Source organism: Prionailurus bengalensis, chromosome C1 (genome assembly GCF_016509475.1).
Source record: "Prionailurus bengalensis isolate Pbe53 chromosome C1, Fcat_Pben_1.1_paternal_pri, whole genome shotgun sequence".
Classification (NCBI taxonomy): domain Eukaryota; kingdom Metazoa; phylum Chordata; class Mammalia; order Carnivora; family Felidae; genus Prionailurus; species Prionailurus bengalensis.
Genome location: NC_057345.1, coordinates 132,258,155 through 132,276,767, shown reverse-complemented (window position 1 = coordinate 132,276,767; position 18,613 = coordinate 132,258,155). Strand labels below are relative to the sequence as shown.

The following is an 18,613-nucleotide window of genomic DNA, read 5'->3' as shown; positions in this document are numbered from 1 at the left end:
AAGTAAAATAGAGCTAATTCAACATTATTTTCATGATAATTTTCCTCTCATTTATTTGCATTCTAAAATGTTTTCTGGAAGGGTGCCTGGGTGGCTTAGTCAGTTAAGTGTCTGACTCTTCATCTCAGCTCAGGTCTTCATCTCAGGGTCATGAGTTCAAGCCCCAGGTTGGACTCCATTCTGGCTGTAGAGCCTACTTAAAAAAAAAAAAGTTTTCTGGAATTGGAGATAAAGCTATGAAATTGCAACTACTATGCTGGAATTACAAATAACACATGGTCTGCCCTGACTTTTTTAACAGTCCACAACCACTGGAGCGTGTTCCTCCTCGAATATATTTTCAAGCGAAAAAAAATTTTAAGAACTGATGATTTAGCATACTTGCTTCAGTAACATGGTAGTACCCTTGACCGAATTCCTGAGTACTAAATTTAGGTTAGCAATCAATGCCCACATCTTTAGGTAGCTTCTAGGAAACCATTTGATTCCTAGGGAAGGATGTAGTATTCATATATCATAACATTGCAGTGATAACTTGTCATTAGAAATATTGACTCTTGACTTCCTTTTACATAGTAGTGTACTTCAATTACAGCTATAAATATCAGCTATTGACAGTTTGGCCTAAACTATATTTAATATAAATGAGTTCAGTTTTTTATCTGCTTCTATACCTGTATAAGAAATAAGGGCTTATATAAAGAAAAGATTACAATCTTATAAATTCAAGAAGAGTTATCTATGGAATAATAAATATAATTTCAAATTAAGAAAAAAAGTAAACTCCCACTTCAGGAATTAGAATTATATTAGTTTTGATGGTATTTTTAAATCCTAGCTCCTGCTGAATATACCTGTGAAGATAATGTGAATCCGTGTGGAGATGATGCATATTGTAATCAAATAAAAACATCTGTTTTTTGTCGCTGTAAGCCTGGATTTCAGAGAAACATGAAAAACAGACAGTGTGAAGGTATAGTACATTTCCTCAACAGCTTGCTCTTAAATCTTTAGGTAATAAAAGACTCATGAGGCTGCTAAATTGTGAGATGACATGGGACTGATTTTCATCAGAATGGTGTGTGTCTACGGGATACCATTTTACCTATAAGAGTGGAAGTCCTTGGGGTCAAGAGCCTGTTTTGTTTGCTTGGCTAAGCTAACCATTTCTGGGGCTACAAAGCCTTTTCTATAGCAGATTCAGACCTGTAGGAATTTCAATTGTACTGTTACAACTCTGTTTTGAAATGCAAATAACAAAATTGCTGGTTCAGGAACTATTGAAGAATTAGAGACACTTCATGAAAGAACATGTTTATAATGACCCATTTCTCTTGAGTTGTGGCATTTACAGTGCTGCAATAGGTAATTCACTTTAGAGAACTGTGGGCTTTTGTCCTAACACCATGTCTTAAACAGTGCTTTATATTATCAAGAGTGCCTTCTAAAATTTAAAGACAGGATCTAAGTAAATCTCTGTCAACTTACTTGAGATCATTTAAAACTTGAGCATATAGGATAGCCAGGATCTCATAGTAAATTATAGGTGAATATAACATACGTCAGACCTTTAACTATAGAACCATGAAATACAGACCTATATATACGTACTACCAGTTTCTCCGCTAAATTGTATCATTGTGATTAGAGCCAAACCTAAATTGCGTTAAGTCTGGCTTCTCTAGGCTAAATTCAAGTGATAAAGTGCTTTCACCTACCAGCTTTCTTCTCTACTATCTCTGATATTCTGGGATAAAGAAAAGTGATTTTGTGTTGTGTTAATCAAAATGAGATTATTGAAATGAATTAATTCACCCAAAAGGGGAAGAAGTATGACCATGTCATATTTATGTACATTTTGAATTATATACTTGTATGGATTATTCATGACATTTTATTTCTCCATTAACATGTTAACACTGAAAACTGACAGCCTAGGTTTTCTCTATTTTAATAAAAAAAAACAAATTATTTCTCAAGACTATATTATTTATTTTCCCCCAGACACTTTGTATCAATTGTATATAAACGTGCACACACACACACACCCTCTTCAAGATTTTCATTTCAAATAACATTAATTTTCTAACATTTATTTGTGAATAATGGGCTCTATTTCTGTATATACTTACTAAATTTAAAACTCCCATTCTCAAAAGTTTCTTTATTTTTAATTATATTCTTTGCAAGCTATAAGCTTCAACTATACTCTTCATTTTAAGTTGCTACAAATCCAGTATTTTTGTTGTGCAAATTAGCAACTTCTGAACTCCAATAAAATCTGTATCTTTACTAAATGAAGTTTTGATGGTAAGGAAAAGCAATTTGATTTGGTACGGAGGAAGGGAAAGACATTACTTTGATTCATAATTCAAAGAATTCAAATGTGTTTGTGTTCTTCCTATATAGCTCAAAAAGAGAATAAGAAATCACTATTTGATGTTAGAGTCAAAACACTTTAATTAGAATACATAAAGGGAAGACAAATTAAAGAAAATAACAGAAGAGAAGTAGAAATGGATTAATAGTTACTATATGCCAGGCACTGTTCTAGGTACATGACATGTGTGAGATTCTTCCTCTCCCTTCACAAGTTCACAGTACAGACATTAGTATATACATATATACTAAAAATATATGTGTATTTTTAAGTAATCTCTCTGTGCAACGTGGAATCACAACCCTGAGATCAAGAGTCACATGCTTTACCAACTGAGCCAACCAGACGACACCCTGACATTAGTATAGAGATGAGAGACAAGGAGAAAATGGTGATTCTGGCCAATATGAGACCATGGGAGGGATTTTGAATCCACATCAAAGGGAAACCAAAAAATCAAATAACATCCTGTTCAAAGTTACAGGTGTCAAATAAATCAAGTACATTTATTGTAATGCTTTTTTGATGGCTAAATGCTGATAAGATATACTTTGCCTTATCCCTGGTACAATATTCACTAACAATACAGTTTTCATCTCTTTACCCTACGTTTCAATCCAACACAGAAATGAACTGTTGTGAAAGTACTTAAGTTCACCTTGGGCAAAGTATCACAGTAGAGACAACAGCATCAGAAAGCCTTACACTGTCATTTGCAAGTGTTTGTGGGAAAGTCCTGATCTCTACCACTGAGGCTTTGGAACACAGTTGAGAGTTAAATGAAAGATAATTATTATTGCTGAGCTTAATCTTGAATTTTCTAATTCAAAAGAAGGATTTATCTCACAGATTTATTACATAATTAGGGCAACTATACATGATATAAGAAGCAGAGGAATTATGCTGAGAAAGCAGTAATTCACCAGAATAACCTGATGTCATTGCTGGCCCTGCTTAAGCCATTAAAATTAGAGGCATGTGTTAAGCCACAGAATATTGCCTGTGATTTATTTATTTATTACTTATGGCGTATGTATATTTATTTACTTATAGACATTCATAGTTTTGTTGTTGTTTATTTTACATAGCCCTTCTGGTAACATCATCACATCATATTTTTGAAGCCAGAAGTGTGTTACAAAGTGTAGCTATATCTTCACTTTTTGCCAAGAATTGTGTAAAATGAAGGGAATAAAATAAATGAATAATAATTTAAACCCTCAAGGTACTGACAGTCAAGTAGGGGATATGAATATATGACCACATATATGAAATGTAGTATATACAGGGCTGTAAGAGAGATACGGTGGAGAAACTATGGGATGGATGGATAGTCACTACCATCCCGTGGTGGAGAACAATGAAGGTTTTACTTCAGGTGGATCTTGAGAGATGAGTATAAATTCTCTGTGTGAAGGTGGGCAAGAGGATTATGGGACATTATATGATATGTACAAAGGTATGGACATAGGTAATCAGTTACCCGATTAAAAGGAAACCTAAAGAAGTGTTTGTTTGTTTGTTTGAGTGAATGAAAATACTAAGGAAGTTTGAAGAGGTATTTCAATGTTTTGGTTTAAAAAGCAATCAACAAACACTTGATGAGTTATTATAGTGAAACTATTATGAAAACATAATTGTTATGGCCAGAAAATATGACACAGCAAGTCACAGACTTGAGATTTTTTAAAAGACAATAAAAGAAATAGCAATAAAACAGTTGAAGGAAGAAAAATAAACTTGTCTTTTTTGAAATGTGGAAAGAATGGGAGTCTCTTTGGGAGTATGATGATGCTATTTAGAGCTCTTCTCTTCTAGACCTTAATGAATGTTTGGTGTTTGGCACATGTTCCCACCAATGTATAAATGTGGAAGGGTCATATAAATGTGTGTGTGACCAGAATTTTCAGGAAAGGAACAACACCTGCATAGCAAAAGGTAAGGTTTTAACAATTATTTCAAATGCTGTTACAACTGCTTTAAGATCTTATGGGGAAAACAACATTTCATGTTATATTTTAGCCTTAATGCCTGAAAATATAAATAAATCTCTTTAATACTGACCTATTTTCCCAGGTGATTAGTTATCATTCTTAATTAATCTAATCTGGGATAGGTTTTAGACATAACTGTCAAATACATGGTTACTGTTAAGATCACTTCGTGTTTGAAAAATCTGTTCAAAAGGAGGGAAAAGTTTAAAAGCCGATGTGATAGAATATAAAGTATCTTTCTTCATCTGCTCTCAGTGTATTTGAGAAATATTTTTATACCAATGAAATAACAGGTTAAAGTTAGCATTATAAGGAGAATGGAATTTTGAGTAAGAATTTAAAAGGTTTTAAAATAAAATCATGCTTTAATTCAGACCTCCTTTACCTAAGACTATAATTTTAAAACGTGAAGTCAGGTATTTGGAGCTTTTTTAGATATTGATTTTAATGCTTATGTTTTTACTAAATAACATTGTAACATATTATTGGTTGTAGTACATAATTGGACAACGTTCATAGGACAGTTATTATCAGTGGAAAACTACATGACATAGTGGATTGGCTGTAGAGGTAGATGTACTTGAATTTGATCCTAGTATTGCCCCTCCTTTGCAATCTGTAGCATCAGGGAAGTTATTAAACTCGCTGAGCCTCATTTCCTAATCTGTAAAATGTAAATATGAATCCTTACTTTCCATGCCTGCCATAACATAGCTAACATAACCAAATGAGAACCTGTGGAGCTGAACTATACTTAATTGTTTGTTTAATTTGCAGATAGTATATATGCAATTCAATCTTTATGGTTTCATTAATATTTTAGTTAATATATTCAGAATTCACATTAGGGTTTTACTTGTCTCAGTATACAAATGACATTAGTATCGTATTGTAGCTGTCAAAACTTCAAGCTATAAGGACCCACGAGCAACACTCTAGACACATTAATGTAGTAAATGCTGATATCATAATAAAAAATTTAAAAATATTAGAAATACATAAGAATTAGAAGAAGACTCTCTACCTCTTAATTTTAATTTCTTAACCTAAAGCAACTCAGATGCATAAACTAAAATCTCAGGAATGTTTGAGGCTTAATGAGTACACAATGTAACATCTGAATATTGAGAATCAAAGCATTAGAGCATAATACATTGCAATTAATAAAATAGAAATCTCTCTTTATGAATAGGATATATACTACAAACACCTAATTTCTAGCCACAGACTAAGCTTTGCCTGAGAAAACCGACATCAATAACTCTTAGAAGTGTGTAGGTTATTGTGTATTAGAAATAAGTCATGAAGACTAAAACATGATATAAAGTTGGTTGATTTTTATTAAGCAAGAAAATGTGTTAAGAATAATAATTCAAGATAATTTAAAATTACAATTATTGATTTTACTTTAGTTGAAATTTACTTTATTTTTGTATTTCATTATAATAATCTCCAGGCTCTGAAGATCAAGTTCTCTACATTGCTAATGACACTGATATCCTGGGTTTTATATATCCATTCAACTACAGTGGCGATCATCAACAAATTTCTCATATTGAACATAATTCAAGGATAACAGGGATGGATGTATATTATCAAAGAGATATGATTATTTGGAGTACTCAGTTTAATCCAGGCGGGATCTTCTACAAAAGGATCCATGGCAGAGAAAAAAGGCAAGCAAACAGTGGCTTGATTGTAAGTAAATAACATTGACTATTTGAAGGCTCATACCTTTCCACCTTCCTGCTTTTCTTGTTTTTGTTTTTGTTTTTTATCTATCACAATATCTGACTATAGGAGGTAACTAATACATTCAATAATTTTTCCCAATATTCTCCCTGTATAAAAATAAAACATTTCCCTACTCATTTATTCTCACAGCTGCATATGATTTAATTGTATGATACTATGTTTTTGTTTTAATACATTTGCTTTAGCTATACGAGAATAGTAATGAATAATACCTGTTACTTCTAGTGCATTTTATATTTTGTATTATTTAACATTATATTATGATGTGAGTCTTTTTCATCATGAGATGAGATTGGGAATCATTACTTTTTCACATTAGAAAATAAACTGCCAAAAATATGCAGGGAATATTGTTTCATTTTTAACAATATCAGAAATATACTTCTCTTCTAGGGCAAGAAATCAACTAATTGTGTAACCATTTCTTCTGACTCTTGATAACTATATTTCAGGGAACATCCAAAACAGAGCAATATTTTTTGCTGGTATATGATGGACATGTTGATTATCGTGGTATTCCTTTTGAGAAAAAATAAACTAGAACATTTGTTTAGATCTGTGGTTGTACACTATCTTTTTTTTTGTTTTAGGGCATGTCAATTTACTGTGTATTTTCTATTTTGAAGTAACCCGGGAGAAAATTGACAGATAAATACTTATTTTTATGGGGCATGGCCCATTCCCATACAACCAAAAAGTCAAGTGCTAAAACAGTAGGATATAATTGAAGCTTTGTATTTGAAAAGAATCAGAAGCACCTATCTGGAAGACTTTACTATCTTTTACAGTGGTATCTACCATAAAAATTTGAACTTCATGAATACCATTTGAATGAAATTTGGAAGGTATTTTTATCAGGTAGATCACAATAATCTGGTTTTAAATGAAGTCATATTAACTTTCTAATTCAGCTTAGATTAAATTAACTTGAGTAAAAATCCATATACATCAGAGTTGTTTCTTCAACTCCTTCCACACCAAAACACTGTTTTATATACCACCTTTAGTTCTATTAAGAACAGTTCTAGGAGAAAGCCAAGAAATTTACTAGATCACTCTTTCTTCACTCACTCACTTGCTATCAGCCAAAAGTTGGTCAGTCTTAACTAGTTTTAGCTTTCTGTATCCATAAAACACAAATCTGCTTTGCAACAATATTGCTCCTATGTATGGTGCCATTTCATCTCTTATTAAAATGCAGTGATAAAGAGTATGTACTGTGGAGTTACATTGCCTGGGTTTTAATTTTGTTCTTATTGCTTATTAGCCTTTTAGCTTCTCTGCCCTCTCTATTTCATGAGGTTTTAGTGAGGAATATATATATATATATATATATATATATATATATATATATATACACACACACATGTACTGTATTATGTTAATGTTAATAGTTCTTGGCACATAATAAGCACTATATAGATGATTGCTATTAATATGATGACGATGCCGATGATGACCATGATGTTGATGATAATTGGCAAGATAATTTTCTCTATGATGCATATTATCACATGAAAAATTATTTGTAACTTACTTTTGTCTGAATTTTATTTTCTAAAAATATATCTTGAATTTGATACAATTTTTTCAGTAAAGCTTATTTGATAGTTATTTTAGTTTTGTCCTTGGGGAGATTAATTATAATCAATGTCTTCTAGTAAGCAGAGTTTATTGTAGATCAGAAACCAAATTTGATTACTGTTTGGTAATTAAGATTTTATTCTTAAACATAAAAATATATAAATATATGTGTTTTATGTGTATATTATATGTTGATGTGTATATATTTTAATATTTTAATTTTTAATTTTATGACTGCACTATAGAATCTTTTGTAACTAATGGTAAAGCTATTGATTAACGTTTTCCTCATAGGATGTGAAACTTCATTTTATCTTTTAATGGAAGTGATTACATGTGTTGTATCATCTAGGCTTTGTTTTTCTCTCTTTCTTCAGACCTACCCACAGCTAACAGTATTTACTAGGTACATTTTCTAGGATTCCATCATAGCTGATTAAATGTCATGATTTGAAGATTGGAACCTCTGAGCCATGAGTTTTAGGGCCATGTTCTAGACATTGAGCACTCCATAGAAATTCCAACCAACACACTGTAAACAAAACAAAACTTAAGGCTATACAGATGAGGGAAATCTTTTAACTTCACTTCCTAAATCTCTTTTGTAACCCTGATACCTCAATATTATAAATATGGAATAAGTCCATTCTTAACATCTTTCTTTTTTAATAATTTATTGTCAAGTTACCTAACATACAGTGTATACAGTATAGTCTTGGCTTTGGGAGTAGATTCCTATGATTCATCACTTACATCCCAACAAGTGCTCATCCCAACAAGTGCCCTCCTCAAAGTCCATCACCCATTTCCCCACCCCTACACACTGTCCCCCTGTGAACCCTCAATTTGGTCTCTGTGTTTAAGGGTCTCTTATGGGGGCGCCTGGGTGGCGCAGTCGGTTGAGCGTCCAACTTCAGCCAGGTCACGATCTCGCGGTCCGTGAGTTCGAGCCCCGCGTCAGGCTCTGGGCTGATGGCTCAGAGCCTGGAGCCTGTTTCCAATTCTGTGTCTCCCTCTCTCTCTGCCCCTCCCCCGTTCATGCTCTGTCTCTCTCTGTCCCAAAAATAAATAAAAACGTTGAAAAAAAAATTTAAGAGTCTCTTATGGTTTGCCTCCCTCTCTGTTTGCAACTTATTTTTCCTTCCCTTCCCCTATCGTTTTCTGTTAAGTTTCTCAAATTCCACAAATGAGTAAAAACATATGATATCTGTCTTTCTCTGACTTATTTCATTTAGCATAATACCCTCCTCCAGTTCCATCCATGTTGTTGCAAATTCATTCTTTTTCACTGCCAAGTTGTATTCCATGTATATATATACATACATACACACACCACATTTTCTTTATCCATTCATTAATGGATGGACATTTGGGCTCTTTCCATACTTTGGCTATTGTTGATATGCCACTGTAAATACTGGGGTGCATGTGCCCCTTCAAAGCAGCATCCCTGTATCCTTTGAATAAATATGTAGTAGTATAATCGCTGGGTCATAGGGTAATTCTGTTTTTAATTTTTTGAGGAACCTCACACTGTTTTCCAGAGTGGTTGCACCAGTTTGCATTCCCACCAACAGAGAAAGTGTGTTCCCCTTTCTCCACATCCTTGCCAACATCTGCTGTTCCCTGAGTTGTTATAGTTAGCCACTTAACCAGTGTGAGGTGGTATCTCAATGTGGTTTTGATTTGTATTTCCCTGATCATGAGAGATGTTGAGCATCTTTTCATGTGTCTGTTAGCCATCTGGATGTCTTCTTTGGAAAAAGTGTCTATTCATGCCTTTTGCCCATTTCTTTACTGGATTATTTGTTTTTTGGGTGTTGAGTTTAGTAAGTTCTTTTTAGATTTTTGATACTACCCCTTTATCGGATACATCATTTGCAAATATCTTTTCCCATTCTGTTGGTTGCCTTTTACTTTTGTTGATTGTTTCCTTTGCTGTGCAGAAGCTTTTTATCTTGATGAGGTCTCAATGGTTCATTTTTGCATTATTTCTCTTGCCTTTGGAGACATGTCAAGTGAGAACTTGCTGTAGCCAAGATCAAAGAAGTTGTTGCCTGTTTTCTCCTCTAAGATTTTGATGATTTCCTGTCTCACTTTTAGGTCTTTCATCCATTTTGAATTTATTTTCGTGTATGGTTTAAGCAAGTGGCACAGTTTCATTCTTCTGCTTGTTGCCGCCCAGCTCTCCCAGCACCATTTGCTGAAGAGACTTTTTTCCATTGGATACTCTTTCCTGCTTTGTCAAAGATTAGTTGGTCATACATTTGTGGGTCCATTTCTGGGTTCTCTAATCTATTCTATTGGTCTATGTGTCTGTTTTTGTTCCGGTACCAGACTGTCTTGATGATTACAGCTTTGTAGTACAGACTAAAGTCTGGGATTGTGATACCTCCAGCTTTGGTTTTCTTTTTCAACATAACTTTGGCATTTTGGGGTCTTTTGTGGTTCTATACAAATTTTAGATTGTTTCTTCTAGTTCTGTGAAGAATGCTGGTGCTATTTTGATTGGGATTGCATTGAAGGTGTAGATTGCTTTGGGTAGTACTGACATTTTAACAGTTTTTGTTATTCCAATCCATAAGCATGGAATGTTTTTCCATTTTTTTGTGTCTTCTTCAATTTATTCATTAGTTTTCTATACTTTTCAACATACAAATCTTTTCACTTTGGTTAGATTTATTCGTAGGTATATTATGGTTCTTGGTGCAGTTGTAAATCGGATTGATTTCTTGATATCTCTTTCTGTTGCTTCATTATTGGTGTGTAGAAAGGCAACCGATTTCTTTATGTTGATATTATATCTTGCTACTTGCTGAATTCATGTATTAGTTCTAGCAGTTTTTTGGTGGAGTCATTCAGGTTTTCTGTGTAGAGTATCATGTCATCTGTGAAAAGTGAATGTTTGACTTCTTTCTTTGCCAGTTTGGATGCTTTTTATTTCATTTTGTTGTCTGATTGCAGAGCCTAGGACTTCCAACACTATATTAAACAACAGTGGTGAGAGTGGACATCACTGTCATGTTCCTAATCTCAGAGGGAAAGCTCTCAGTTTTTCCCCATTTAGGATGATATTACCTGTGGGCCTTTCATAGATGTCTTTTTTGATGTAAGGTTATGTTCCTTCTATCCTGACTTTCTGGAGGGTTTTTATTAAGAATAGATGCTGTATTTTGTCCAGTGCTTTTCTCCATCTATTGAAAGGGTCATATGGTTCTTATCCTTTCTTCTGTTACTGTGATGTATCATGTTGATTGATTTGCAAATATTGAACCAGCTCTGCAGCCAGGATTGGGCTTGATCATGGTGAATAATTCTTTTCATATACTGCTATATTTGATTTGCTGGTATCTTGTTGAGAAATTTTTATATCCATGTTCATGAGGGATATTGGCCTCTAACTCTCCTTTTTAGTGGAGTCTTTGGTTTGAGAATCAAGGTAATACTGGCTTCAGAGAATGAGTCCAGAAGCCTTCCTTCCTTTTTTTTTTTTTCTTTTTCTTTTTTTTTTTTTTTTTGAAACAGCCTAGAAGAATAGGTATTAACTCTGCTTTAAATGTCTGGTAGAATTCCCCTGAGAAGCCATCTGGCCCATGACTCTTATTTGTTGGGAGATTTTGATAACCAACTCAATTTCTTTGCTGGTTATAGGTCTGTTCAACTTTTCTGTTTCTTCCTGTTTGAGTCTTGTTAGTGTGTGGGTGTCTAGGAATTTTCCCATTTCTTCCAGGTTGTCCAGTTTGTTGGCATAGAATTTTTCATAGTATTATCTGATAATTGCTTGTATTTCTGAGGGATTTTTTGTGATCTCTCTTCTTTCATTTGTGATTTTATCTATTTGGGTCCTCTTTTTGAGAAGTCTGGCTCAAGGTTTATTAATGTTGTTTGTTCTTTCAAGAAACCAGCTCTTAGATTCATTGATCTATTTTACTGTTACTTTTTTTTTCTTTTTTTGGGGGGGGTTCTATATTATTTCTGCTCTAATCTTTACTTTTTCTCTTCTTCTGATGGCTTTGGGCTTTCTTTGCGGATGTGTTTCTAATTCCTTTAGGTATGAGGTTAGGTTCTGTATTTGGGAACTTTCTTGTTTCTTGAGATAGGCCTGGATTGCAATTTATCTTCCTCTTAGGACTACCTTTGCTTCATCCCAAAGTGTCTGGACTGTCATGTTTTCATTTTCATTTGCTTCCACATTTTTTTTTAATTTCTTCTTTAATTTACTGGTTGACCCATTCATTCTTTAGTAGGATGTTCTATAACCTCCATGTATTTGGAGGCTTTCCAAAATTTCTCTTGTGGTTGATTTCAAGTTTCATAGTATTGTGATCTGAAAATATGCATTGTAGGATCTCAATCCTTTTATATTTGTTGAAGGCTGTTTTGTGACCCAGTATGTGATTTATTTTGGAGAATGTTCCATATGCACTAGAGAAGAATGTGTATTCTGCTGCTTTTGGATGAAAAGTCTTGAATATATCTGTTAAGTCCATCTGGTCTAGTATGTCATTCAGAGCCACTGTTTTCTTACTGATTTTCTGCCTAGATGATCTGTCCATTGTTGTAAGCGGAGTATTAAAGTCCCCTACAATCACAGTATTGCTATCTATACATTTATTTATGTTTGTGATAAATTGATTTATATATTTGGGTTCCTCCACGTTGGGGGCATAAAAATTTACACCTGTTAGTTCTACTTGAATGATAGACCCCTTAATTATAATATAATGCCCTTCTTCATCTCTTGTTGCAGTGTTTATTTTAAAAATCTAATGTGTCTGATATAAGTATAGCTACTGCAGCTTTCTTTTGACATCCAGTAGCATGATAGATGGTTCTCCATCCCCTCACTCTCAATCTGCAAGTCTCCTCATGTCTAAAATGAGTCTGTTGTATGGGCGGCTGGGTGGCTCAGTTGGTTAAGTGTCTGACTTCGGCTCGGGTCATGATCTCACAGTTCGTGATTTCAAGCCCCGCATCAGGCTTCGTGCTGACAGCTCAGAGCCTGGAGCCTGCTTTGGATTTTGTGTCTCCTCTCTTTCTGACCCTTCTCTGCTCAAGCACTGCCTCTCTCTCTCTCAAAAAATAAATAAACCTTATTTTTTTTAAATAATAAAATGAGTCTCTTGTAGGCAGCATATAGATGGCTGCTGTTTTTTTTTTAATCCATTCTGATACCCTGTATTTTTTGATTGGGGCATTTAGTCCATTTCCATTCAGAGTGATTATTAAAAGATATGGATTTAGTGTCATTGTGTTATCTATAGGTTTCATGCTTGAGGTGATGCCTCTGGTCCTTTGTAGTCTTTGCTGCTTTCCACTCATAGAATACTCCTTAGGATCTCCTACATGGCTGGTTTAGTGGTCATGAACTCCTTTAGATTTTGTTTGTCTGGAAAAGCCTTTATCTCTCCTTCTGTTCTGAATGACAGCCTTCTGGATAAAGGATTCTTGGCTGCATTTTTTTCCTATTCAGCACATTGAGTATTTCATGCCACTTCCTTCTGTCTTGCTAAGTTTTAGTAGACAGGTCTACTACTACCCTTATGTGTTTACCCTTGTAGGTTAAGGCACATTGTCCCTACCTGCTTTCAGAATTCTCTCTTCATCTTTGTATTTTTCCAATTTCACTATGAAATGTCATGGTGTTGACCTGTTTATGTTGATTTTTAAGGGAGTTCTCTGTGCCTCCTGGACTTGGATGTCTGCATACTTCCCCAGATTAGGGAAGCTCTCAGCTATAATTTGTTCAAATAATCCTTCTGTCCCTTTCTCTCTCTTCTTCTTCTGTAACTCCTATGATATGGATATTATTTTCTTTCATTGAATCATTTAGATCTCTAACTCTCCCCTTGTGGTCTAGTAATTTCCTTTCCCTCTTTTTCTCAGCTTCATCATTTTCCATAATTTTATTCTGTTTCACCTATTCTCTCCTCTGCTTCTTCCACCACTGCATCTAGTTCATTTTGCATGTCATTTATAACATTTCTTAATTCATCATAACTATTTTTTAGGTCCTTGATCTCTGTAGCAATAGATTCTCTGCTATCTTCTATGCTTTTTTTCAAGCCCAGCTATTAGTCATATGGCTATTATTCTAAATTCTTGTTCATATATATTGTTTATATCTGTTTTGAGCAATTCTCTAGCTGTCATTTCTTCCTGAAATTTATTTTTAAGAGAATTTTTCCATTTCATCATTTTGGTTAGTTTTTTATCTTTTATGCGTTTTAATAGTTTGTTATGTGTCCTGTACCTGTGAGTACTACTATATTAAAAAGGGGTCACACACTGTCCAGAGCCTGGCATTTCAGTGTTTTTAGAGTGGTTGCATGCACTCTGTTGTTGAACCTTTGGTTGATTTATCTCACTGCTCGTAGCGGTGGACTGGACCTTCTGCCACGTGTGCTTTGATTTGTTCATTGAAGTAACCCTGGAAGAAAGGAGAAAAGTGGGAGAAGAAACCTTATCCCACACAAAGAGAGAAATGACAGGGGTGGAAAAAAAGACCAGGCAGAGAATCAAAGAAACTATAAGGCTTCATCCAGAGAGAGAGAGAGGAATATAAAGAAGGAGATACAGAAAAGGTATAAAAAGAATAGAGTAAAAGTGCCTGATTAAACAGACAACCAGAACAGAGAAACAAAGAATGAAAATTATATATATATATATATATATATATATATATATATATGAAATAAGAATTGACCAAAAATCAAATCAGACTGAGGCTCATTCCAAAGGAGGAAGAAATAGTAGAAAGAAAAAGAAGGGAAAAGAGAAATAGAGTAAAAAGAAAAAGGAAATATAAATAATAATAATTTAGAAATTTAAAAAAAACAGACATCATACAAAACCTCAGGACAGTTGTCCGTTGGTGTCTGGAAACCAGTGACTGTGCTGTCTGTGCTGGTCTGGAGGAGAGGCTGTCTGGTTTGGTCAGTGTCAGTCCCATTCTGGTAGATAAGCAGTTACTTGGCACAGGGTTTGGTGTAAATGGGTGCCACCTCCACTGGGGGCCACTGTCCTGTTTCCTGAAGCCCCACTATGTTGATAATGGGGAGAAAAATGGAGACACCCCAATCTCTCCTCTCTGGACTGGGTGTCTCAAACCAAGCTGTTTAGGCAGCCCTCACAGAGTAGCTTGGGGGCCTGCTTGCCCTGCTCCACATTCTCCCACACCTCCTAGGTGCTCAGCTGGGATTCAAAACCTGATGTCTTAAAGGACCCTGCTCTGCAGGGACCTGGTTCTGGAGTACCGCCACTCTGCCCAGTTGACAAAGGGCCTCTGGCTGGTGCTTGCAGGGTCTTTTGTCCTGGGGGGGGGGGGGCGGTAATCTACCCACTTCCCACAGTACTCAATGGAGGGACTGTTCTCTCCCAGTACATCCCCGAGATTACTTTTGTGCCCTGGGGCCAGTTCCCCTCTCCACAAGGCACAAATACATGCTGGCTGTGGTCCAGAGAAACTCACACAACCCTGAAAACTCCAATCATTAGCTTCTAAGGCTATTTGCAAAGTAGAAACTGGCTCTCTTAATATTTCTCATTCCCCAATCTCTGGTACAGAGAGGTTTTCCTCTTGTCCAAATACAATGCCACGCTTCCACAGCCTCTCTCTTCCTTTTGTTTCTCCACCAAAGGGGTTCCCCACTTTGGGCCTACACAGCCCGTTTTATCTCTCCCAATTTGCATACATGCACCTCTGTCCACCCAAGCTGTCTCTTTCTACCTGTAGAGATTTTTTGTCACTCTGAAGCCTCTATTTCTCTCATTCCAAGGGTTCTGGCCTCAATACTGCTGTGTTTGAGGGATGCAGGAAATTCTGCCATCTTCTCAAAGCCAAGAGACTTAACATCTTTTTTTTTTTACTGGTTATTTATTTGTAAGAGACAGAGACAGAGACAGAGTTGAGTGGCGGAGGGGCAGAGAGAAAGGGAGATACAGAATCAAAAGCAGGCTCCAGGCTCCAAGCTGTCAGCACAAAGCCCGATGAGGGGCTCAAACTCAGTAACAGTGAGATCATGACCTGAACCGAAGTCAATACTTAACCTACTGAGCCAGGCAGGTGCCCTGAAGAGACTTAACATCTTAATTTAATGAATAATGTGAATTCTCAAATGATTAAATGACTCCTCTATGCCCATTCAGCTATATTGTGACTAAATTTAGAGTTTAACTTGAGTTAACTGTTACATCTCTTAGTCTCTACTTACTTATTCGAAAAACAACTATCATATCAAAGTAGGAAATTTCTAAAGTCTCTTCCAGATAGTAAATATATATGCTTTCCAAAAAAATGTATGGCATAGTTTATGTCTATCTAGTTGTTTACTTGGACAATTTGTATTTATTCCTCTGAAATTCAGTTTATGTATAAAGATTTGATGTTTCACCCCTCTGAATTACTCTGCCATGTATCTGCTTTTTTATTTTGTTTTTTAATCATTCTCCAGCTAGTCATCCAATAATTTAATGAGCATGAAATATATTTCATCTTCTAAGTTTTTATGCAAATAAGAAATGATACTGACCTGAGAATTCCCCACTCTTTGGAAAATGAAACTCAAGATTTTTCCTAAATCTGAATATGGAATATTGGTTTCTATCTCTGAATCCATAGGTGAAAGAAAGCAAAATACAAAAATGAAACTATGGATTTTTACTTAAAACTGCTTTATCAGTGAACCAAATGGAAGAAGTTAGCCATGTGATAGTAGGATGTCTTGAAAGCATATTTATAGTTACTAAAAATATTGGAATATTTCCATCCTAGTAAAGTGTAGGAAAATAGTTGTATCAGAAATCAAAAGAAGACTTACTCAGACAACTAAATGTTAACTGAAGTCCATTCCAAAGGAAGGTAATTTTCAATACGATCTTTTTTTGGAAGTCGTGAAGGGAATAGTCTTCTGTAATCTGTGAAAATGGCTTGAATACTAATTATGATTATAAATTTAAATTTCAAATGCAGGCTAAGTTATTTATAGATAGAAATGCTTATGATTTTCTAGCCCCCTGGGCTATACAAAATGGATGGATTTTTTTTCCTTTAAGAAAATTAAATAATTTAAAACTTAAAAGGCTGACATGATTCAATCTATATGTAAAGCATAATGAGATTTCTGAATTTAAATTTTAGTAGTCAGAACAGAATATGATAGCATTATGCAACAATTGTACATACTTTCTGGCAATTTATCATTTCTAGTATGAAATGCTGTACAGCAAAGTACAGAATGACAAGCACTGTAAAGTAGGTCAATGTTTGGAAAAATGCAAATTATTTTAAAAATACAGATTCAATTTTTACCATTAAAGAGCTAAATATTCCTGAGCAAAACAAATGGTTTATCTGATTTACCTGATTTTTGAGAAATGAATATGAGATACCATTTTGGGCATATTCTTTATTGTGGCAGAGGAGGACGTTCAGAATGAACATGCTTACACTTTTATTCATTAATAATCATATCTTTTCCTCAACAAGTTGATTAAACAATTATTTTTTCCTGAAAGCTTTTAAGAAAATATCCAACTAAGTTTTATTTCATAGGTTTCAATTTTTTTAATGTTTATTTTTGAGAGAGATTGAGAGCACAAGTGGGGGAGGTGCAGAGAGAGAGAGGGAGATAGAGGATCCACAGCATGCTCTGTGCTGAGAGCAGACAGTCCCATGTGGGGCTGGAACTCACGAACTGTGAGATCATGACCTGAGCCGAAGTTGGACATTTAACTGACTGAGATACCCAGGTACCCCAATAGGTTTCAATTTTTTTTATTTTTTTTAATGTTTATTTTGACAGAGAAAGAGGGAGAGGCAGAGCGAGAGGGAGACACAGAATCTGAAACAGGCTCCAGGCTCTGAGCTGTCAGTACACAGCCAGACGCGGGGCTCGAACTCACGGACAGAGAGATCATGACCTGAGCCGAAGTCGGACGCTCAAACGACTGAGCCACCCAAATGCCCCAATAGCTTTCAATTTTTAACTGGAGTTGTAGCTATAAACCTCAAACCCAATATATGGGTTTGTGTGTACATCACACACACATAGACACATAGACACACACACACACGCACAAACATTAGGTGTGCATTAGGTGTGCATATGTACCCACACATAAGTGTATGTGTGTGTATGTGTGTACATATTTCAGCAAACTTCAAAGTCTTGTTTTAGGACCTTGGAATACTAGTAGAAATTGATAGTTTTTTTCATTTTTTAATTTATTTTCTTTATTATTATAAACTTGTATTATTATAAACTCTATCGTGAAATTGTCTATTCACTTGGCAAGAATACTTTTCAAGCCATCTGAGTTTATTCAAACAGTTAACAATTACAATCATTTATTATTACTTTGGAAGAAATCTAAAACTATCAAACCAGTAAATTATTGCCATTTTGTGGCTTGATTATTGTTGATTGCATAAGACAGACACTTAGCAATACGTACTGAGTAGAGTTAAATGGTTCTGTAACAGTTGTAATCAATACTCAAAATTTTACTGAATATAAATTTTGTAAGGACTATATAAAACATGATTCCACAATTAATAATTCTGAGGCTATTATTGAATATATTGTATAGCATTTTAAAGTGAACCAGTCCAGTTTTCTCCATACCCAAAGCTTTATTTAAGGAGTTCTGTTTGTTAGGTTTGGTGTTCATTCCTGGGATGTAAAATGATAACAGAGTCTTATTTTCATAAAGCTTATATTCTGGGGAGCAAAGACAAAGTCAAGTGAACTCATAAATAAATAAATGCCAAAACTTCCAATTTTGAAAATTATATTGCAGGAAATGCAGAATGGACCAAGAAAGAAAAACTCAGATATTCTAAGTCTTCTTTGGATAGTGTGATCAATAAAGGCCCATTTGAAGAGAGGAGATTTGAGAT

General features: G+C 34.8%; 1 protein-coding gene across 1 annotated transcript in view; it reads left to right on the top strand.

Moving 5' to 3' along the window:
- Positions 1–18,613, top strand: part of LRP1B (LDL receptor related protein 1B) — a 1,901,338-nt gene that overhangs the window by 1,760,855 nt on the left and 121,870 nt on the right. Inside the window, exons 75-77 of the mRNA XM_043576625.1 lie at positions 839–973; positions 4,199–4,318; positions 5,831–6,072. Of these exons, the coding sequence (XP_043432560.1) occupies positions 839–973; positions 4,199–4,318; positions 5,831–6,072 (497 nt within the window). The remainder of the gene's footprint in view (positions 1–838; positions 974–4,198; positions 4,319–5,830; positions 6,073–18,613) is intronic.